Genomic DNA, 24541 nt, shown 5'->3' on the forward strand with positions numbered 1-24541 from the left:
CTCTAATGCGTAAAATCATCTGCTAATTTTCTGATGCAAAATAAGTTCTGCATTGTCGTCTTTTAATTAATATTTCAGTTTCATGTCAAGCATTTCCTGTATTTTCTCTGCTTTGAGCTCAATCCAGAAACACTAATGAAAAAGCCAGGAATATTGCTCACACCTACAGTATGCAAAATAAGAAGGCAGCCATATATATACAAATAGAGGATGTGATTAACTGAGCTGAATTCTTCATTCCTTCAGTTTTCATGCATGCAAGGCACCATCTGTCTTCCCAGAAATCGATGCTGCAATCTGTTTAACAGATCCCTCAAACAGCTGAAAAACAAAAAAAAAAGGTGCTGTAAATCTATCACCATTTTGCCAGAATGTCACGGACCACGAAATGCCATTGCTGCTATTTTGTTTTTCTTTGATATGAGATTGGACAGAATGATAAGTTTCGCAAAGCCAGCTTCAGATCAGTGGATGAAAGTGGATTTGTTTTCTAGTGCTGCAGAAATTCAGTGAAGCGTTTTTTCTTCTTCTGACCTTTCACAACATAAAAAAATTCACAACAAAAGAATCTGAAACACTTTAGGACTCTGTTTCATGTGGATATTACAAACATTTTGCACAAACGGTTCATAAGATATATTGAACTTCACCCTGATGTGGCAGCAGCTTGACCTGTTGTGCAACATAAGAGGCATTCTTTCTTGCCCTGTTATTTTTCACAGCTAACCTACAAGGTCAGAGCACCCAGAGCTCGGGTGGTCTAGGCACTTTGTCTGCTGAGCATGTGTGTCATCACCAGCTTAAGGAGCTGAGGGTGCAACCATGAGGTGGAATATTTGCCAGGCTGATGACTTCAAAGATCAACAAGACGGGGACGACCGCCATAGTTGCATTCCAGCACCATTACTTCAGCACTGAGACGGAGAGACCAAGAGTAAGAAAACGGTTTCATTTGTTCATTCATATTCTCAACATTAATGTTGAAGAAAGAAAGAAATACCAATGGTCATCCCTCCCATCATCCCATGTCATGTTGGACTACGATCTGGAGGATCAGTCTTCTGAAGCGATGACCAATGCAAAGCTGTGGACACAAGCCAACAATCAATCAATCGAGAGTGTCGCATAAAACTGAGCTGAGAAATGTGAGACAATTCAGAGCTTTCCATTTAATCAGTGAGCTGGGCAGAGGGCCTTAGCAGGACAGATATGAGGTGCTGAGCCACAGCAGGAGGCATGCAGCTGGTGACAACTGAACTATTCAGAAAACCTGGTGTTCAGAGGCCTCACTCCTGCAGGTTGCCAATGCAGTAGTGATGGACGTCGGAGGGGGTTGACGGCAGCATTAGGTGCAGGGAGGAGGATAAAGTTACATATAGAAACACACAGATGACAAATGAAAAGGATTTGCTTGTTCTAAGAAGCAGGATTTGTGTATGCTGAATCCTGGATGATCAGACAGCCATCAACGATATGAGATTAAAAAGATCTATTAAGAACATAATTTCGTGCAAGACTCCGTCTTTGATGTTGGTACCTTGCATAGGTTGACAGAGACCTCATTGTATCCTCAGGTCTCTTCAGGTCTTCTGACACTTTGGAGCTGTAATGTGACCTTGAGTCATGCAGGAGCAATCAACAAGCCTGACAGTTCATTGATACCAGTGGACAGGGTAATGCTTTGCTCAGCTCCAGCACTCAACAAGGACAGCACCTGATGGAAGAACACCAAGGTTTTTTTTACCAATACGAGAATATTTTAAATATACAACCCTTTTAAGTTCTGGTAAATGTTTGAAATTATCCCAAAAGTGATGAACAGCTTGTTGTGATGATTAATTATAATATATATAATAATGTACTTCTGTTGAAAAAAACTGGAAATAACTGTAAGCACCAACCACACTTAAATTATAATCTGGCGTAACCAAAACAAATATGCCACATGCATGATGGCGACCAGATACAGTCTGGAAACATGTAGCTTATGAGACTATTACCCAACAGCATGTTTTAAATATATTTTCATTTTTCTAATAGAAGGGTTATAAATTGTTATACAAAATTTGCATTCCATGTATTTGCAGGTATAGCGTTTGGTTCATGGTTTATGGCTCCATCAAGTCAACGCAGGAATATCTAAAGAACCGTGCATAATTGTAGTACAGAAGAAGTGGCAGTTTTTTTTTTTCCATGGGTACAGCAACTTCCACTATTTCTGTTTTAAAAACCTCAACCAGAGGAATCATAACATCCAAGTTTAGCTGAAGGTGACATGATGTCTTATTTGGAAAATCCGGAAGCTTCTCTCTGCTTTGTAATTCAAACATCAAAGGGGTTTGAGAGCTCAGATCCCAGAGGCTAAGCTGTTCGGGTCGTAAACCTCTAGCGCCTCCCACAGCAGACAGATCTTAGGTCCAGTCAAAAACAATTCAAAACCCCTTTATGAGTGAAAATAACCAAGATCCAAATACGTCTACTGGACTGGCATCCTAAAGGCCCCAATCTGATGCCAGGCCCGGGTTTAGGGCACACAAGCAAGGGCCTGGAGGCCCGGGCTCCTAAACTGATGACGTGGTAATACTCCCCTCGGGCTCCACCACCTGGAGGAGAGCTCAAAAGGAGCAATGTGGTTTTGGTGGCAGTTGAAGTCGGTGCCCATGGTCATGGAATTTGGCTTTTGACACTCAGAATGTCAGCTCTCTGGGAGGGAAATGGACTCCACCATCCTGAAGTTGTTCATGATGAGAGGCTTGTGTGGGTTTGCTCATGAACCATTTGTTGGAGTTAGCCAGATAGACAGTAGGGTCATGTTTCTTCACTTTTTGGCAAGGGTAAAGGGGTCTGACTGTGATATTGGCCTTCAGCGCAAACAGTGTTTTAGATTGTCTCTCAGAGGGTACTGGAAAGTGCCACAACAAGGGCAGTGGGCAGTAAGACACTGTAAACAGGCTGCCAGCGTGTTTCAACTACCAGGGAATCACACTCCTCAGCCCTACCTTGGAAAGTGTAGTCTAGAGCACTGGAGAGGAGAGTTCGGCCAAAAGACGAACCTCAGATTCGGGAACAACAGTGTGGTTTCTATCCCTGTCATGGAACAGTGTACCCCTCTACATTCTCCTTTGTGTGTTGGAGGGTTCGCGAAAGTTCGCTCATCCAGTTCAGATGGGTTTTGTGTGTGGATTTAGAGAAGGCATGGTGGGATCATTTGAAAAGTGCCCTGTGAATATGGGGTCTAGGGAGCCTAACAGGGGGATTTCACGTCCCTGTGTGACAGGAGCAGGAGCTTGTTTTGCATAGCCAGAAGTAAATTGAAAGTGTTCTAAGTGCATGTTAGTTTCTACCAGGGCAGTTCTCTATCACAAGTTCTATTCATAATCTTAATGGACACAATTTCTAGTATCTTCCAGGGGCTGGAAGGATTTTGTATCTCATCTTTGAAGGTGATAATACTGTGGTGGCTTTATCAAGCTAGGACCTCCAGCATGCATTGGGGGAGTTTGCAGCAGAGTGTGAAGCGGCAGGGATGCGGCTCAGCACTGCCAAGTCTAAGGCCATGGTTCTGGACAGGACAAAGTTAGTTTGTCCTCTCTGGGTGGATAGAGAGCTCCTGCCACAGGAGGTAGAGTTTAAGTATCTTGTGGTCTTGTTCACAAATGAAGGGAGATCAAAACGTAAGATCAGCAGAAAAATTGGTGCAGCACACGTTGTGCGGTCTATGTCCTAATTTGTTGTGGTGTAGAAGGAGCTGAGTCAGAAGTCAAAATTCTCAACTTAGTGGTCGATCTTTGTTCCAATACTGACCTATAGTCAGAGTAGGAAGTTACAATTTCCAAACAGAGAAACAAATTGAAAGTTTTATTAGGGATGTTGTCACATTCAGTGTTTATTTCATAATACTGCATGTGACAAAGTTAAACATTCATTGTTTTTCATATCACATCTTTACTTGGCTTTTTTAACTGGTAGAAAAATGTATCAAACATATGGCAGTTGCCAAAGGTTTCAATTTTTATTTTCTTTCCTCCATTTAATTGTCTTTTTTGTGGTCTACTTCTTGATTTGATTTGTTTTAAAGGATCCCAATTCTTGGTTGGATAACTCAGAGGCAAGATCATCATTGCTTGAAAACAGGCTGAAAAAATAATTTACAGATCTTCCTGATACCTTGTTCAATACATATTAGCCTGCTTTAAAGACTGACCTTGGTTTGTGTTTGTTCTCTGTCCATAGCAGTTGGCATCAGTGCATGACAGACTATAACTCACAGATTCCAGATGAAGTGATGTCAGCCCTTTACATCATGTGTTGTCACCTCATGCTATGAAGAAATGTGGATACGTAGACAGTCTCTCAGCTACACCGCCTACATTCTCTTCAAGCGTCACAAAACAGGCAGGCGGTTGGTTCGTATTGCAGCAGGTTTATTAACTCAGCTAAAAGTCCATAAAGCTAAATCAGCGTCAGGCAGGCCGGGGTCAATAACTAGCATCAGTGAAGAAACAGGAGTAATCAGGATCAAGACGAGATTCGGGCAAGACTGTGGGGGCAGCCGTGGTGCAACTGTAGGGCGGTCGACCCATGATCGTAAGATTACAAGTTCGATTCCTGCCTTGCACGCCCATGTGTTGAAATGTCCTTGGGCAAGACACTGAACCCCACCTTGCTTCTGGTTGGCCCCAGTGTTCAGCAGTGGAACTGCTGAAGGGACCATAACTGTTCGGCCTAGAACGTCCGTTCAGGGTCCTTGGACTAATGCAGACGTCATATTATGTTGGTCTGATGACGTGTCAGATAGTGATTGGTCTGGATAAATAACGATACTACCATAGAAGAAAATATTATGAAGTCTGTCGTAAACAAACAGAGCTCCGACATAGAGCCAGATTCTCTTCTAAACGTGTTTTTATGATTATTATTGAATACATGTTCACCTGTAGTTATTTTAATGTGTGCGCCCAGTGCTTTATTATTGGCAGAACGGACCCGGAAGAACAACATTTAGCCGTACTAACAACATTTTCATTTCACGTTCCCTTTTGTAACCTAAAGTTATTTTCCCTCATAAAGTATGTCTGACAATATTCTTTGTAATTTTTACACTGACCAAAAATATAAAAATATAAATAAATATATAAAGACCTCGATGAGGACGACGAGCATGCAGATGAGTTTCCCTAAAACGGTTTCTGACAGTTTGTACAGAAATTCTGTGGTTATGCAAACCGATTGTTACAGCAGCTGTCCGAGTGGCTGGTCTCAGACGATCTTGGAGGTGGACATGCTGGATGTGGAGGTCTTGGGCTGGGGTGGTTACACGTGGTCTGCGGTTGTGATGCCGGTTGGATGTGCTGCCAAATTCTCGGAAACGCTTTTGGAGAAGGCTTATGGTGGAGAAATGGACATTCAATTCCCTAGCAACAGCTCTGGTGGACATTCCTGCTATCAGCATGCCAATTGCACGCTCCCTCAAAACTTGCAACATTTGTGCCATTGTGCTGTGTGATACAACTGAAGATTTCAGAGTGGCCTTTTCTTGTGGCCAGTCCAAGGCACACCTGTGCAATAATCATGCTGTCTAATCAGCATCTTGATATGGCACACCTGTGAGGTGGGATGGATTGTCTTGGCAAAGGAGAAGGGCTCACGATCACAGATTTAGACAGATTTGTGAACAATATTTCAGAGAACTGTTTATTTTGTGTATGTGGAAAATGTTTCACATCTTTGAGTTCATACCATAATAAATGGGAGCAATAACAAAAGTGTTGCGTTTATATTTTTGGTCAGTGTAAAAATTACAAAGAATATTGTCAGACATAATTTATGAGGGAAAATAACTTTAGGTTACAAAAGGGAATGTGAAATGAAAATTTGTAGAGCCCAAGCAGATCTCGACGCTACACAGTTTGTCCAAGTGTGGTTACCGTAGTGTGACGTTACCTTCAGTCGAAAGGACCCCGAACAGAAGTTCCAGGCCGAACGGTCATGGTACCTACATCGCCATCAGCGTGTGAATGTGTGTGTGCATGGGTGAATGAGACTGTGACTTTACAGCGCTTTGGCCTCGAAAGAGGGTAGAAAAGCACTCTATAAGTATAAACCATTTACCATTTACCATTCGGGGCAGGTGCCAGGCAAACAGAGTCAGAGACTAAACAGGGTCAGGAAATCAGAAGATCAGGTATAATGCTCGGTAGTGCAGGCAAACAATACTTCACGTTAATTGAGGCTAATTGCAGTGCTTATGTATGCAGTGATCCCTCGCTATAACACGGTTTACTTTTCACGGTTTCGCTACTTCACGGATTTGCAGCGTGCATTGTGTTCTGCATTCTGATTGGCTAAAAAGCCACTCTGCTTCTTCTCTACCTGTGCGTCAAGAACGTTGCAGTTTAATATGTACATGTAAGTAAAACAGCTTGCCAAATTTACATTATGTACTTGCAAATTCTCTTGATGTTGGCATGTCGGTGTATAAGGATGTTTTTGCGAAGAAGAAAAAAGAGCGACACCAACTGCCGATCACTATGTTCTTCTCCCTAACAAACACACCTGCAGCTGCACCGCAGGCTTTAAAAGAAGAAAAATCTGCAGAGCGGAGAAAGGATGCGGCGGCTCAGTCTGAACTTAGAGCAGTTAAATACACCCGAGTCACTATTTGTGCGACTGTACTTTGTATTTTTTCATAATCATCATTTTATATTTTCTCCCGTTTAATCCAATTACGCGGGTCGCGGTGGGCGGGGCTAATCTCCGCGATTTGACGCCTTCTGTTCACATTGATGATTAAAATTATTATTTGACAGTACAGTACAGAAGTTATTTGTTAAAACACGTTTCTAAAGTACTTTGATTTGTGAAACAAATGCTTGAGCCTATAAAATGGTGTGTTCTTTCTTTTCAATGTATAATAGAGTATTTAATTGTATCATAATTGGAAAAAAAAATAGAGGTTTCTACTTCACGGTTTTTGACTATCACGGGCTCTTTCTGGAACGTAACCCCCGCGAAAAACAAGGGTTTACTGTACTGTGAGTGAGTGCAAATGAGAGTCCGATGTGTGGCATCCAGAAACTGTGTGCTGGGGTTGCAGGGAAATGAAGTACATTCAGAACTCTGGCGACAGTTCCTGCCGGTGACCAAAGGGGGAGACAGAGTTCTGACTTCTGACAGTAAAATGTAACTGCTCAGTTTTATTTACATATAAACTGTAGTTTTAATGCTCTGTCACTACAAAATAATCAGTAAACAAGATTACGTTTTTTTAAACCACTGATATGTTTTTCATTTGTTTGTGTTTGAAAAAAATAAACAGAAACTGAAAACTGTGAATAACGGTGACTTAAAAAGCCTACTGACGTCAAACTGTGGGTATTTCTGTCTGTGGGGCACACAGTGTAAAAATTGACCTATGTAGTTTAAGATTATAAATATATATTCAAATTCAAATTAATTATAGCACCTTTCATGTGAGAAAAAAAAACAGCTCAAGGTGCTGTACATAAAAAATGAAAAGGTTGATACTGTTAAATGAATGGAGTCTTTCCATTTGATGGGAGGAAGGATTAAGAAATCTAAAATTGTTTAAGATGTATCAAACCATCCTGAACAACACAGTTGGGTTCGATGAGCTAAACACTTATATAATATATACAATGGGTCAACATGAGTACATTTACAAGGCATAATTTTGCCTCCAATATTTAGTTGGCTAAGTGTGGTCTTAACCAGGTTGAGCTTCAACACTGCTTTTGCTTAAGAGGTCAGATCTTTGCAGCAGTTAGCTGTAGATGCAATACCTTGATGTTTCTGTTTTAAAGCTCCATTGTTTTGTGTCACCTAGAGAAGAGCATTAGTTAGACATTGTGCAACATACCCCACTCTATAGCCAAAAAATAAACAAGACATCCTTCAAAGCTGATGAGGGCTGAGAAATGCATTTATAAAAGTTCACATTTCAATATTTAGTTTGTTTATCATATAAAATATTACTTCTAACAAACAGTTATGCATTGCGCTGAATTTAAAAAAGTTAAGTTGAAGGTTTTCTGAGATTCTACTACTATTGTTAAACTGCATTTTACAAAAATTGCCCTGGTTCCACTCTCACAACAGCAAAAGGCACACATCTCATTGAAGCCATTTATCGCAATGAACCTCTGGCAAGTCTGGCAGTGTCAAAGCCAAGAAGCAATACAATCTGTATCCGAAAGATTAAAGGTTGTGCAGAGATTTCTATTGTCCGTGCTGTTCAGAATTTACAACAGTAATTTTTCACGGATAGCAAGACAGTCACAGTTTAGCAAGGTTTTATCGCCGTCTACATACTTTTTGTTGCCAATTTCAAAGCCAGTGATTCAGCAGATTCCTCTGGACGTTATTCTGAGAAAAGAACCCAACTAGTGCGAATGAATTCCTGACTGTCATTGGCAGAGAAGCAGACAGAAGCTGGATGATTGACAGGGATGGCATGACAAGCAGATAGATCAACCCTGTAGAAGTGCTTGATTGTAAACTCACCATTAACAGCTAATTTAGATGTAAAGTTAAAGCTTAGCACATGTGGTTTAAGGAAGACATTGCTCATCCTGTGGTTATTTTATCACCTAAAACACAGTTGTAGTGGATCAGTGTGTTTCACTATTAAGCTGTTGATGTGATAATGAACACCTGATGAGCACCTTATGATTTGCATGGCTCCCCTTTACTGCTGAACAACTTTCTAGAATGCAGTAAAACTATAGAGAAGTCTAGCTCAGATCAGTGTGACCTCAAAAGGAAATGCATAGGAGGAAACAATAAATTTATAACATTTCCATACACCGTTTGTTTGGAAATGTTGTCCAGCACTGCCGTGGGGGAGTACTGGTCGTTTTTGCCCTTAGAAAGTGCCTTCACATAACTTTTAAAGTACTGTGTTACAATTTACTGTCTCAAGGAGTATAGCTTCATACAGCCATAAAACATGATTGTTCTTTGATCTGGGTGGTTTTCAAAAAGCAGAACTGCTACATTGAGCCCCCACCTGTCACTTCCTTCCAGAAAAGTAAGCAAACTGAGTCCACATTCATTTTCAGAAATCAATAAACCACATGCCACCCTGCTCCTTGGGTTCTTTGTGCTCTCTGACCTGCATATCAAAGAAAGTGTACCTGATGCTCTGGAAAGCATGATGTCTTGACACTTAATTTTTACAATTCCCTCCTATGCACCCAAAAAGGGTGCATGCCAAAAGAGACAATTCCAGTTAGGTGGAAGAAACACTTGAGGACCTCCTCAATCTCATTGACACACCTTCCATAGAACCAGAGGCTGGGGGACTTGGAAGTGTACTAATCACCTTAAATTTCCAAATCAGTCCCCTTTTAATCTTTTTTCAAAGTGTTCCCAGTGGTCTATAAATAATAATTCTGCCATTTTTAGACAAAATAAAAAAACTAATTTCCTAGGACATAATTTCTGCAACGCTACAGGAGTTCATCAGAAATTTGCCTCTGAGTTGAAGGTGAGACTGTTTTGTAGGTGAAATTTGAATAGGCTTCATCAAACGGGCTTTTATTCATTTGCTCCTGATTCACTGCAATTTGATTAAAGAAATACTCAGAAACACAATTTGAATCTTAATATTCTTTATATATGTCATCCATCGTGAGAAAAATGCTACAAGAACATGTTAAAACACAATTTTCATTGGACTGGGTCTGTTAACTGAAGACACAGATGTGGAATAAAAGCTCATTGTTGTCAACGCTGTAGGGCAGGATGAACTTGACCCTGGGAACCTTGTCCATCCCCTTCAGATGTTTCGGCCATGTCCCACTGGCGAAGGCTAGACTGGAGTGAACATGCCTTGGGCTCCCCAGGCAAATCTGGACGACGTGTGTAGAGAAGACTGTCTAGGCCAGGGGTCTGTAACCCAAGGCTCCAGAGCCTTTTAGCCCTCCATTGTGGCTCTTTGAGTTTGAAGAAAACTGTTATTAATTTAAATATAATAAGTTTGGGCAAGACCCTTCACGATATTGCTTATCTATGTAGCCACAAGGGGTCCAAGCATGAGTCCCCCTGTGCCGGCCCCCAAACCGGATAAAATACAAGGCTGTGTCAGAAAGATCAGAAACCACCTGTGCGAATAAGTGAAAGCTGATTTATGTTGGTGACCCCTAAAAAAGTAAATGCTAAATGGGTTTGAAGTGTTGCGATTTATTTTTAGAATATCTTATCTTCTGCTGCACAAAAGTGTCTAGTCAGTGTTCAGAGGGAAAGTACTTTAAGTATAAAATTCCAATTACATGTTTAGAAAAAAAAAAAAAAGGATTGTACACAAACATGGTCGTGTTTATATTTGATAGAAAATGGGGGAAAATGATGACGAGGCACCAAAGTCATGATGATAAAGAGAAACCGCTGGTTCAAATCCTGGTCTTTGCTGTCCACCTAATCCAAAACATGGTTTGAAACTTAACTGATAGTTCAAAATTGACCCTATAGCTAGTCTGTGTGATTATACAACCGACTGCCAGTCTGTCCAATGTTTATCCCACCTTTGTCCAACAGTAGCCAGGATAGGCTCCTGCCGCCATGTAACCCTGGATAGTTGAGACATATGTCTGGGTGAAATGACCACAGGTCTGCATGATGACTCCCAAAGGGTTGAATGTAACTGAAGCACTTTGCAAATATTAAATCAAAATTTAAGCAATGAAAAGAGAATTAACAAGTCATTTAGAATAGAAGGAACTGAGAAATTTGGTCCTAAGTATTTCTCATCACTCAAACAAATTTTAAAAGCTTTTATTTGCAAGTATTCTTACAACACTAGATCTTGATGACCTGTAGATTATCAAACTAAAATATTATATTGCCTGCTTTTTTTTTTAAACACAATTTTTTCAAACAGTGAACCCCCCCCCCCCCCCCCCCCCCTTGAAATTTGAGAGCAGCTCAATCTTCACCACAACGGATTTGAAAATAACTTCCTCCAAAAATGCAGTTTTATTTAAACCTGTTCACCGAGAAAGCATTAAATCACTAAACCTGAAGAGGAGCACAGATTAACAACGTTGTGTATTCCTTTGTGCCTCATGACCTAATGTTCCCAGAACAGCTGTGCAAGCACGCTGACGAGCGCGCCAGGATGACAAGCCATTGCTCAGCTTGATTCATGAACCATTACATGTGAAACAGGAGAGTTACCGTACTTGAAGAGTACAATGGCGTAACTACACTCCTACTTTCTACACACGTATGGGTGTATGTCAGGTCAGATCAAAAAGTAACCATTACAGAAAAAGAAAACGTATGAATCTAAGGAGGGTTTAAGGGCAGGATTGCCCAGTTTAGTTAGTTCAGTTTAGTATTTTATTATTAAATTCTATGTATTCATGATCCTTATGGTTTTATGCTACTTTCCAATTAACGGTACGAATCCCATTGAGACGACTGTTGTTCTGATTTTGGGCTATATAAAGAAACTTGAATTGAATGAATCATTTAACACTGCAGGTGTGGGAAAACATTTGAAGCAGTTTTGAATTTAGTGGGTTTATTAAGTTGATTTCTTGCAGAAACAGGCTAATGACACCTCCTCTCAACAATCCCACACACAAATGACACATTTATGTTCAGAAAACTGCAGCGAAAATATTCACACATTCACAAATAAAGACTTGATTGGAGTCAACAAACCAAAAGATGTTCAAAGAAAGTGAAATACTAGGAAAAAGTAAATGTTTTTTACATTTAACAAAGGAAAAAAAAGAAATACAATTCTTAAAAATATTTTAATGTAGTTAGACACGTTCAGAAATACTTATTGCTGCTTTACAACCAAGCTGTATAACATTTTTAAGAAGCCAAAAACCAGGCACCTGAAAAACAGGAAGAAAAAACATGTAAGGACAGTCTTCAATGCACCTTAGAAGCACATCCAAATATAGACTCCAGATTATAAATAACGAATGTATTTGTAAACTGAAACAAAAATAATTCTGTATAAGAGCATTGCATGTTTGGATGTCCCGTTGGTTTTGCCTGAACCGAGCAAATATCCAAGTAAACATTTCCACACAAGATCGTCTTCGTACGCGTAAAGGTTTCCCTGCTGGATACGTCATTGGTAGAAAGGAAGGGGCCACATCATTACTGTCCATCAGTACAATCCTGACTCTGCTCAGAAATGTAGCTGACGCAGAAGAGAAAATCCACCTTAAAAATGTGTGTGTTGGCCCCCCAAAACGCTTACAATTGAAGCCGAGGCCTTTAAAACTGTAGAGCACATTTGCTCCATGAAACAGAGAAGCTTCCAGACACGACATCAAACCAAAAGTCACATCTGAGGACGGTTTGCAAATTCAGAAACTTCATGTGCAACCATCATTCTGTATCAGACAGGGGGGTCCAAATGATTTGCAAAGAGGGACAGGTTCAGTGAGGTGAAAATGTGTGAGGCCCAATGAATGGAATGCCAATGAACTACTTAATGACATTTTTATAGCAATGAGATACTTTTCCTGTGTTCACATAAAACAGAACTATGTCTAAATACATTTGACCTAAATTATTGTAACTTATTTGTAGACCAAAAATAAAAGAAAGAAAAAGTCTGTCGGGAAAAAAAAACTTGTCAACAATAAATCTGGGTTCATATGAAAAGTTTGTTGTAAACTTCTAAATGTAAATCACGGGAACATGAAAATAATGCAAATAGTTTTCCTATTCAATACTAAAAACCACTGTGGTTTTGAACACAGACAGACTAATCTCTTCCTCTCGTTTGGCCCTTAAGGCTCTGGAGGTCATTATTAATTTTGAAGACTGGAAAAAAATAAAACAAATACAAAAAGACTCATTTAGACAGTGATTGTGTCTTTCAAGTGGAAACAATGAAAGACCGGGTCCTTCCCGTTTGCCATTAGTGAACATTCAAACGGACTCTCTTCAATGAAACAAGACTCACCGATTCAGCATCATGCTCCAGTCCTGTATCATGGTGCTCCATCTCATCGTCCCGAAATTCCTTGATAACCTGTCAAAATAAAACATGTTCTGGGTAGCAAGTAAATTCTAAACAAACAAAAAAATCTGTTTAAATGTTCTAGTTAAACTGGAGGCCAGCAGTTGGTACCAAGAATGTTTGTCCTCATCATTTTGGATCCAGCTGTGATTGCACAGATGACTTTTCCTTGACGGTTACAGATTCAACACCAGATTTTCCACTAGAAACGCTACGCTTATGTGTTGAAGGTTAGACACTCAAGAGACTTTTAAATGTACTTTTCTCACGTTTCTGCTGACCCTGCCAACTTAACCGATAGTGTAACGATTAATCGTCTTAATCAATGTATATCCCTATAATCCAACCAGATCGACCTGTCTGAGGGAAGTAGTTAATCAAATCGACCTACACCATTCCAAAATGTTTCAAAATCAGATAAATGGATTATATTGTGAGGCACGCTAGGTTTATTTTACTCTCACGTAAAAACGACCAAGTTCCATCAAAGTAGACAACACACACCTGACGCAGCAAAAACTGATCAGTCCATCATTCCAGTCCTTTAGCAAAGACATGTGACCATACAGTGTTCTAGAATGTTCTCATAATTTGGATTATTTTGATTTGGAAAAACAACAGCGGGTCTGAGCTTTAGGAAAACTAAAATGTGATTTGTTTACTTGTACACAAAATGAACCAATATTGATTTTGAATCATTTCAATGCCCACAAATTATTTTATGAATCAGATTGTTGTTCAAATAAATCATTACACCCTATAAACCAAGGAAGTCACATCAGCATCACTTGTTTGTACTAACTTTGTGTCCCAGTTTTGTTTTAAAGAGCGAATGTTCCAGGTCCAGGACCCCCTACTACTGGCTCCTCTGCATGGGGCAGTGAGAGGGAAAAAACTGCAGTTCATCTGACAAAACATGGAAACCTATAAATAAAATGGTTTGTTTTCGATCCAAGATGAACTCTGATTTAACTTCAGAAAACTAAAATGCAATAAGGATGGGGGTGTGACGATAACATCACCACATCACCGCGGTGATGACCTCATCATAGCACTTTTATTTTTATTTTTTTTAAGTTCTGCATATGGTGCGTGATTGGAACTTTAATAAACACATTGAACACATGCATCTTTGCGGATAATTTACTTTTCTGCTAGTCCTGTTTTGACCGCGACACCGCGCCCCCTGCTGGTTCATCACCGCGGTGATCAAAAATCCCACACCGTCACAGCTCTAAATAAGGATGGAAACTTGGTCACACAGGCACAGTTTTGTCTTATTTTTGGGTGTGTACCACTCCGAGTGAATAGCTTATAGCTACCGGCAGTTTCTTCTACATAATCACTACATGGACTCCAGAACAGCCCGTTTGGCTGCTAGATGCTAACATCGCTGAAAATAGGCCTGTCTATTTTTCTGCTACAGAAGTTCACCGCTCACCTGCAGCAGCTCAGTGTACCGCTCTGGGTCCTTCTCCATGAGAACTCTTATCTGGCTGTTGTAGTGTTCAGAAATACTCTCCTCCACGGCCACAGTGCAGGCCATAGCTCCTTCCTTTCCCAACAGCGCAGTAGAGGCCCCTTAAGGATTAAACATGGGTCACATACATGTCCAAAGCATCGTTGTAAATGTTGTAAACTGGATTTCTATAAAACGGAGCATTATTCTGTCATTTCTTCATCTGAAACATGCATGCTTATGGACTCTACTGACCTAATACAAACCCCGCAATGTTCCAGAAAGGCAGCAGTGCTGTGGGACGAACTCTGTTCTCTGAAAGAATTTCATTGAATTTTGCCAAGTGCTTCTTTTCTTGATCCCACATTTGCTAAAGAAAAACAGACAGCAAAAAGGATACAGCTGAAAGAATGCGTGAGCAGATGTTTTTTTTTTTTAATCTTTTGACATTTTTTAAATGTCAGAAAAACAAACCCAGCTTTATGAAGAGACTTAAAAGGGCCAATATCATGCTTTTCTTAAGCCTTTCAGAGTAAACTATATTCACATATATGATAATATAGATAATATCATGAAATATCAGTTATTTAAGACAACTCGATCTCTGAGGCTCTGAGGTTTATACTTTATACGTCCAAAAACGTGCTTCATAGGTTGAGTGGTTACCCTGCATTGTCCCTACATGTGCGAGTGTGTGTGGAAGTGATTGTGTGGCCCTGCAACAGACTGGCGACCTGTCCAGTGGGTCACCCAACAGTGACCCCAAAAGAGATACAGTGGTTCAAGATAATGGTTGGTTGGATAGACGTGCTCTCCAACTGCATATCTGAGGTATTGATGACTTCCATATCTGAACTTCTGATGAAGATTATTTTGGGATATGGAGAACAACTTAGATAACACTGAGCGTTTCCACAGCTCTGCTGTAACGCAGGTCTGCTGTTAGAATGGGAAATCTTCAGTCAAGGGCTTCTGCAGCCAAGATCCCTCTGCCCAGCAGTCTTCAAGTGTTTGTCTCACATAATTCAGGGTAAACTTTTTTAAAAGGTTCATTTTAAGTTTAATAGAATTTATATATTTATTTCTGATTTAGATCAATTGTTTTTGGAATTTCTCTGGGGTTGTACTGCGTATTTGAGGTGGATTGACATTTAATTAAACAAACCACGTGTTCATCTTTGATGTCCCCGCCCCCTCCCGTTCAAACGTGTCTCGTGCCGTGAGTGTTCGATACCTGGATGAGAGGTCCGATCTTTGAACGGCCCAACACTGCCATCTGGCCCGCGTAAATGCGGTTCGCACCAAATTCCCCAGCATGGTCCACGCGCAAGATGCGGTGGACCATTTCCTTCTCCTCCTTGTCGCGAGGCGTTGGAACAACGCTATAGGCGCGCGCGCCGAACTGCAGGGACGCTGATTAAAAAAATAATAACAAAATAAAAGTCATAACCTGTTACAATTCACAGCTGCAGTACTAGGGCAACAATGGGCGTCAAACAGTGGGGAGACTCTGGACCAAAGGAACCAGAATCGTATTAACTAACAGTTCTGTTTGTGTAAAACGTGGCATAGACAACCATAACACCGACGTTATATGTATGCAGAACACATCATTAAGTGAGTCAAAGTTACTTAAGTCAAAGTTACATCATTAGCACGTTACATGTTTTTAGCATGTTAGCATAAGCATCAATCCCTTACCTCCACATTTCTGCTGAAACGTTGCGGGACAGAGAAGCCGGCGGGAGCAGTTTGAAAGTGTCCTCTGCGTAATCTTCTGCATGCTAGTTTTTAAATGTTTCAACTACCTGCGCTATAAGTTAAAGAAAAGAAAAGAAAAAACTTACGAAATTAAGCGTGTAGGATGACATTGAGCGTCGCAAGACGGGCACGTGACTGGTGTCTATGACGTCATCGCGCTCTGAGCCATCCCCCCTTGTTCTTCTTCCTTTGTAGTTTGATGGCGGAAGGCATACCGCGTAAAGGCGCGTTACCGCCACCTACAGGTGTGGAATGCGGGTCACAATGGGTTTATTATGGATTATTACAATAATTATTAACGCATTTGTTAATTACCTTGACACATACGCACCGTCACACGGTATCCACACAACTACTTACAAGTATTAAGTACAAATTAACAGGAATTATAGAGGACTTAAGTCACAAATCACACCAACTGGTATTTTCTTGTGCACACAGACAGGTACACATAGGATTTGCAAAAACATCCATCTTACCTGTGTTAGTGCAAAGTGAATGACCAGGTCAGTTGGACAGTGTCTCCTGAAATGACAGTGTTTCCTGAAATGAAGTTGAAGAAATTGAATGATCCAGAGAAGGCAGGGAGCCTTTTTTAGAATAAATGTTAATGTAATATAAATCTCTTAGCTAATTTATTTTTTTCGTACCCTTACTTCCTAATTTCATCTAATTCTTCGATTTCTTTATCCTTCTTTTTTTTTTTTTTTTTGCTTTACCTTTTTCCTCCTCCTAGGCTTCCTAGGGAGGTGTGAGGTGTAAAGAGGGAAGTCTTACCATGGTTGTAGACTGGATAAAGATAGTTTGTCTCTTGAAGTGCAGACATTTTAAACTTTTTAACAAGTTTAGTGATTAAACTTTCACTAATGAAGCATGTAGGTGGGAATGTGAGTGTTCATGGGTGTTTGATTTGGGTGACCCTGCGACAGAATGGCGACTTGTCAGGGATGTTCCCTGCCTTCGCCCACAAGTTGCCAGGATAGGCTCCAGCAGAAAAGCCAGAAAAGGACAAAAGGGTTTAGAAGATGGATGAGTAATAAAACATCCAGCAGCAAAAGAATTTGGTTTGGCAGAAATCCCACTTCAGCAAATAAAGCAAAAAGTATTTTTCCTTCTTTCAGTAAAAGACAAAGTTAAAACTTTGACTAGTTTTACTAAAAACTGATCAATTAAAGAAAAGACAGAAGTTTGTCATTTGTTCCGACTAGAAAGTTAGTGGGTAATAATTTCTAGAAAGGAAATGTTTTTTCCTAGTAAACATATGATATTCATTTATAACACGTACATTTATACAATATGAAATACGTTTATAACATATGTAATAAAATTATTTTACATTGACCTATTACATGTGATTCCAGTTTTTAGATGCGTATCAAACACTTACATTCTTGTCATTGATGGACATTTTACCACAGCTAAGGTTTTTTTTTTTTTAAATATTAAAGCAACTGCTCCACTAAGTACTGAACTGTTTGAAAGTTCCCTGATTGATCGATCTTTCTTTGTTTCTCTGTACCAAAGAGGATTAGTTTAGGCTTTATTCTTTGTAGGATCCCCATTAGCTGCCTTGAACCTTTGAATCAATCACACAATTAAAACTTGTACAGTGTCTGATTCAAATAGTACTCAGCAATTCACCTCATTTAAAATATACGGCTCTAAAATGTAACCTCAGTTGTTTTTCATATCATGATCTGAACATTTGTGGCAAAGAGTTCCAAGCTGTTATTGCTGTAACAATAAATGTTTTTTAAGAAGAATCTATAAGGCCTTACATGGTATGGCCCCATCTTATATCAAAGCCCTCATAGTGCCTTACCATCCAAACAGAACACTTTGCTCACAAAATGCAGGACTGCTTGTGGTTCCTAGAATTAGTAAAAGTACGGTTGGAGGTAGAGCGTTTAGCCACCAAGCCCCTGTTTTATGGTATAAGCTCCCAGTTCATGTAAGAGAAGGCTGACACAGTTTCTACCATCAAAGTTAGGCTTAAAACATTCCTCTTTGGACAGGCTTATTGTCAGACTAGCTAGTAATCAAATAATATTTAACTTACTATTAACATGTTTGAATTAAACTTAATAACAATAATAATTAGTTGCTAGTAGGCTTCTCCAGATCCTGCCTGCATCTTAACCCATCTTCGACCGGACCCAACCTGACCCTTGCACCACACACACTTCAAGGGATGATCTGATTCCATTTCAACCACACGAATATTTTCAAGGGACCTTCAGGTCCCACCTGCACTACAACCTATCCACGACTGTACCCAGAGACCACTGCCAAAACTCCCCTATAACCCCCCCCCCTTTTTTTTTAAGCCTGACCCTGACCCTGACCTGAACCTTAAACTTAACCTGTACCAGAAGCTGGGGTTCTGTCCTCAACTCTCATCTACTTCTGCTTTCCTCCTCTCCTCTATTCTTGATTCTTTATTTCTCCATGCCTCTGTTTGGTGCAGTGCGACTCATGTATTGTCCCTCTTTCCCACTCCCCTCCAATTCCTGTACTTGGCTGTGGACCTCACTTCTGGCTCATCTGTGCCCCTGTATCTGGCCGTGTACCTCGTCTTTGCTCCTACACTTGGCTGGGGACCCTACCTCTGGCCTGTCTCACACCCCCAGCCGTCCCCCCACCCATCTGGATGTAGCTCATCTGCTGGACTATTCAAACATGTAGTTGTAGATTTAGATAAATGAATTCTTCTCTAATAGTTCTGGTACATCGCCTGTCAGTCCTGAGGGAAGATCCCTCCTTCATGTGGACACCCCTGAGGTTTCTTCTTTTTCTCTGGCATCTGTTTTTTTTTTTTTAGGAGTTTTTACGTACTGAGAAGGAGGGTCTAAGGGCAGGGATGCCCAGTTTAGCTTAGTCTGGTAGTTTAGTTTAGCAATCAGCTATTGAATTATATGACTTAATGTTGTCTATGATTCATGTTAATTACACAATTTCTGGCATGACGCCCATTGAGATGACTTTTGTTGTAAATATTGGGCTATATGTATAAAGTTGAATTGAATTGGTCTTTGCTCTTGGAATTTAAAAACGTCTATTTTTTGCATTTCTTTGGTAGAACAGTTTGGTTCTTTTTTCTCCTTAACAGGTTAAAAATAAACACCAGATTCTGCTACTTTAATGCCTTCCATTTCAATTCAATTCAATTTTATTTATATTGCCCAATATTACAACAACAGTTGTCTCAATGGTCTTAATATCGGTAATTGTATAGGAACATGAAATAAGTCATAAAATTCAATTGGTAAATTTACTAAACTAAACATACTAAGCTAAACTGGGCATATCTGTCCCTACACTCCCTTTCTCGGTAAGAAAAACCAGATTCGGGGGAGAAAAAATAAACCTCCAGGGTGTCCACATGAAGGAGGGATTCTCCTCAGGATGGACTGGTGATGTTCCAGAACTCGTAGGGAAGAATTAGCTCATCCTACTCTACAACTACATGTTTAAATAGTGCAGCAAATGGGCTTCATCCAGATGGAGGTTGGGGCGTGACACGAGCCAGAGGCGAGGTCCATGGCCAAGTATAGGAGAGACCAGAGACGAGCCAACTGGAATCATCTCCGCTTCCCCGGAAGGGAGTGGTAAAGAGGGAAAACACATGAATCGCACAGACCCAAACAGAGTCATAGAGAACTAAATGATAAATAAATCATCAAGAATAGAGGAGAGGAGAAGTGACAAATGTGAACCATGGTCTGTCCTGACCTTTAAGTCATCTGAGATCTTATTTATTCTATTATCTACATCTGAGTGCCACATGGGGGGCTTTATTTTGCATTACCTGAACTTTATCTACGTCCATTTTTTTTAGCAGTAGCCCTTATTGTCTGGCAGTTATCTAGTTGTGTGGTGACTAAAGTTCTGAAAACTAGTTGTTCTGCATTCACTCTCCAATCATTTTGTAAAAAAAAAAATTGCTGAGTGAATGAATTGTTCTTTTAGGTCAACTTATGCCAGCATCTATGAAAAATTATTTTAGCATTAAAACACAATGCAAAGCAATCCACATCTCTCAGATATTAGAGTTCAACATGAGTGTTTTGTCAGTGGGAGAAAAACACATTTTAAAGGGACTAAGTAAAAACAAAAATATAAGTTTGGCAGAACACTTTGTTTTTCAAGTGTGCTTCTTTGGTTAACCCTTGTGCTATCCCAGGCACTTTAACATTGGGAGTTGGGTCATCTAGACCCACTAGAATGTGCTCTGAACCTTTTTTCTTCAATGCTTTGTGATCTTCACTGGTGTCCATGGATTACATGAAATCTTTCCACCTTTATCCACCTTTGTCATGGTAGGGAGAACACGTCAATGTAAGGGTGGGGTCATCTAAGATAGCACAAGAGTTAAAATGATTATTGAAGAAGTTCTTTATGGCAGTGTCACTGCTGTTGGTGGTCCACAGATGGCAGCGCTGCACAGATAAAGGCAGTTCTGGTGGATTTCCTGTGAGCTCCAGCTGGTTCCAGTTCATCCCACGTGTTCACTTTCAGTCCTTCTGAGACATGCACCCTCTTTTATTGTTGTTTTAAAATATCAGTACAGACTTATTGACATAATGGAACTTGAATCAAAACATAACTTTTATTGCACACAACACTGCAACATTTTGAAGAACTGAGTTACACCTGCTTTTACATGCACATAAAAGCTCAAGTGCACATTAAATAGCTTGTGTACTGGAATGTCAGGAATGGTGAGGTTGGCTGCTTCAAATCTGTGATAGTCACAAGTAAACAAGGCCAAGACTGTGAATGGCGGGGTGTGTCGGCTTTGTCTGTGTGTGTGCCTGTGGTGAGACACTGGTTATGTGTTTCCCTATCTGTCTGTCTGACTGTGGGATACTATGTTTGTACGACATTTCATTGGTTGGCTTTCTCTGCTGCTCTGAGTGCGTGTCAGTCACAGGTGTTTGCAGGCTTTATTAATAACAACAGTTCAAATGATCAATCAACTTTAAGGATTTTCCCCCCAAAAAAGTCCTCACACTGTAAAGCTTTGCTTTTCTTTAAAAAAACGTTCAAGACTAAAGAAAAAACAGCTTGAAGGTTAAAAAAAAAATGACTGTCAAAAGGGGTTTAGAGTGGACGCAACAGAAGTGTCTTTATCATCTTAAAATAAACCAACATTAATTTTAGACATATTTAATGAATTTATTGTTTCGCCTGAATCTATTTAGTTTTTTCAAAAGATGCTTCTTGTAATTATCTTTGTATTTGTAGATTCACCTGTTTTAAAGGGCCAATACTGTGCAAAATCTATTTTGAGTTTTTGAGTGTATTGTAATGTTCAAAAAAACAACCCCAAAGAGGTATTACGATCCGTTCATGCATTTCTGTGTATTCCTCAAAAACCCACAAAAACGAGTGGGTTCTCACATTGTGACATAGTGACGTGAGGGACAGCCCCTTACAGGAAGAATCTGTTCTGCCAGCACCGCCCCCAGGTTAACACACACACACACACACACACTTTCTCCACAGAGCAAGCAGTGATCGGCTAAACACTTTAACTGTATAAGCACAGCATGTACATCCATCCATCTTTGCAAAAGTTCGAATGTCATGGGTGAAACGTAGACACACTGCCGAGGCCGACTCTAGGTTGACATCGTGAAATGCGCAGTACCCACAAGGAGCGAGAGGCGGAGCCTCAGAGATCAAGGTGTCTTGCTTCAGGGTTGGAAAAGAGCTCAGGAAAAAAGCAAGATCAGAAACGAGACTGCTTTATTGGCTGATTTCAGAATTCCTGTCCTTTCCCTTGGTCTGTCCCTTTGCATGACCTGGTGGGGGGTTCTTGACCAGTCCCACCTCCCTCTAACCTCCTCATATCAGTTTCAACAGTATTAACTCAGCTCAGTCTCCCACTCATTGCCAGATTGTTGGTTCTGCCCTGCCCTTACCTGCCCGGCTCTCAGTCCTCTGCTCCCAACTCAAAGCAGGGCCGAAGAGGATCTGGCTGCAGGCATCAACAGCCAGGACCGAAAATTCGCCACCAGAACCGGAAGTCCCAACATATCGCTTTAAAATCACTTTATTTTGACTGGCGACCCAAACAGGTACATTTTCTCTTATTTTAAGCTTTAACAAACATTTATTTCTACAATTCTGAACACTTTTGGCTGTGGGTAAAGTTGTGTAATACCCACTTTAGGCAGATGATGTCAGGAACCATCTTGTCTGCAGCCAGGTCCCTCTCGCTGGGCCAGTAAGCGTTCTGAATAAACTATGAATCCTCACTAGCCTGTTGTCTGCTATTTTGATCCATCCACCCACTCTGCCCATTACAACAGTAGGAGGGTTCTTTGATGTTAGGAAAGCCGAAGAGGGCTGAAAATGACACGGTTTGCTTTCACACTGCACTCGTGAGAAAAACGCATCAAGCCATTAAGACAGCTGGGGGCAGTGTTGCCTGAAACACTGTAAATAAAAAAGCCTCTGACTATCATGTCAATAAAAAGTTTCACCCCCAATTTCTACAAGGAGGAAAAGGGAGGTTTCAGTTCAATTGTGGGGTTAGCCTCATAAATATCGCTTTGTGGGGTTGGGTTTTTTTTCTTTACACATCCTGCTTTATCAGTTTCTTCCCGCTCTTCTGTTCATTCACATTTTTTAAAACTGCACCAGGGTTTACTTGCATAGAAACTGTCAGAACTCTGTCTCCCCCTCTGGTCACCGAGGGGCGCCGTCCCCAGAGTTCTAACCACACTACGTCTCCCAGCAAACCCAGCGCACACTTTCTGGATGCCGCACATCTGACTCCCATTCACTCAATCAACTATAGCACACTTAAGAACTGTACTGAGCCTCACTCAGTGCAAAGTATTGTTTGCACCACTCTGCCTCTTTATATCCAGGGCCGATTTTCTGCTTTCCTGTCCCTGTTCTGTATTTAACTCTGTTTGCCTGTTGCCTGCCCCGAATCTCGCCCTGACTTCTCCTGTTTCTCCTTGGATGTTCCAACACTCGTTGTTGACCTCTATCTGCCTGACTCCAATTTAGCTTTGTGGACTTTTAGCTGAGCTAATAAAGCTGCTGCAATTCCACTGAATCCACTGTCTGCCTGTTCTTGTGACAGAAACTAACAACCTCATTTTTACAGGTCTGCTCTATAGAATCCAGGTGATAAGTATAATGAGTGCAGATCTAAACCTCTTTTTTTAAAATCAGAACATAATGGCTTCAGAATGGAGTTTCCTGGTGTGTTATAGATTAAGGTTTGCATAATTGAAACAGCTGGTAAACCATATAGTAAAAAGATGGGGTCTTCTGAATAGAATTTGCGTGAAACACTAAATTGCTTTCTATTGAAGAACAATAACCATCCAATAATAAATGACAGGTCATGACTGGCATGGAGATTTATGAAAACACTTTTGCTGATGTCTTAATTGTTGTCCCCAATTACTGAGTTAGTAATCAATAAGAATGTGTATGTCCACAATCATAGGTTGTCAGTTGATAGCTGGAAGGTTATGTAACAAAATATTTACTCATGGGTTATTTTTGTCCGTGCCTGTTTTTTATTGTTTTATTTTTGTAAATTATTCTGCTGAAATATGGTTAAAAAGCAATTATTGACTTCCATGATTTACACTTCGTAGAATTTGTGTTTATTATTACTAAGGTCAGAATAAAGTTTTTTTTGACCAGTGAGAATTTTCTTTTCATTAACTGAAGGGCACCAACAGTTTTGTCAAGTGTATTTGTTTCTGCAGCATATCTAGCAGTTTTTATTCATCCTCCTTTGCAATGCCTGAACCGAGGATCTCAAAGATCAAAGTCTTTCGGAACATAATTGTCCTGACTGTCAAGCCTCCAGCGATGAATCATGGGAGGGAAAGGTCGAGAGGTAAACATCTCACGGGAGCTGTAGTTCCTGACATCTTCTTAAAACACTAGATTTCTTGGTTATATAAAAACGCAGGAGACAACATAAACTTGTGGACCGATGCCTCTGATGTCTTTAGAGTTAGGTATTCTCTTATTCCTTAGCTTGTTTTGACACGTGTCAACCATGTCAATTAAGAGTCCATTTGAGTGTCCAGTCATGCAGACACAGTAAAACCAACAGACAGCAATGTCACAAAGAAGCATGGATATCTAACTGATCTACATTCCATCCTTCCCCCATGGACCAACGGCTTTTTGGGTAATGTTTGAGAGCATAAGATCTGAATGATATGCAGTTGCCCTCAGCTTTCACAGAAAAGCTGTGCTTACATTTGGAGAGAATTTTTAGTGAAAAAAAGGCTCACTTATTTGGGAGACGCTTGGCATAG

General features: G+C 40.4%; 1 protein-coding gene across 3 annotated transcripts; it reads right to left on the reverse strand.

The window, feature by feature from the left end:
- Positions 1 to 11528: 11528 nt before the first annotated feature.
- Positions 11529 to 16408, reverse strand: coq7 (coenzyme Q7, hydroxylase). Of its 3 annotated transcripts, XM_020705699.2 has the most exons (7): positions 16322 to 16399; positions 16176 to 16185; positions 15709 to 15887; positions 14730 to 14844; positions 14457 to 14596; positions 12959 to 13027; positions 11529 to 11870 (listed from the first exon to the last, which is right to left on the reverse strand). In XM_020705699.2, the coding sequence occupies exons 1-7, from the start codon at positions 16343 to 16345 to the stop codon at positions 11793 to 11795; spliced, it is 615 nt and encodes a 204-aa protein (XP_020561358.1). In that variant the 5' UTR covers positions 16346 to 16399; the 3' UTR covers positions 11529 to 11792. The 3 variants fall into 3 exon arrangements, with proteins under 3 accessions (XP_020561358.1, XP_020561363.1, XP_011478038.1); XM_020705704.2 differs by lacking the exon at positions 16176 to 16185 and having other exon boundaries at positions 16322 to 16408; XM_011479736.3 differs by having other exon boundaries at positions 16176 to 16394.
- Positions 16409 to 24541: the final 8133 nt, after the last annotated feature.

Source organism: Oryzias latipes, chromosome 1, assembly GCF_002234675.1.
Source record: "Oryzias latipes chromosome 1, ASM223467v1".
Classification (NCBI taxonomy): Eukaryota; Metazoa; Chordata; class Actinopteri; order Beloniformes; family Adrianichthyidae; genus Oryzias; species Oryzias latipes.

Excerpts from the sequence above, each read along its gene's own strand:
- coq7 (XM_011479736.3), bottom strand. The coding sequence starts at position 16,257 with ATGCAGAAGATTACGCAGAGGACACTTTCAAACTGCTCCCGCCGGCTT. Across the intron at positions 15,888-16,175 it reads GTTTCAGCAGAAATGTGGAG|CGTCCCTGCAGTTCGGCGCG; the intron begins GTAAGGGATTGA and ends TTTTTTAATCAG. Across the intron at positions 13,028-14,456 it reads GGTACACTGAGCTGCTGCAG|GTTATCAAGGAATTTCGGGA; the intron begins GTGAGCGGTGAA and ends TTATTTTGACAG.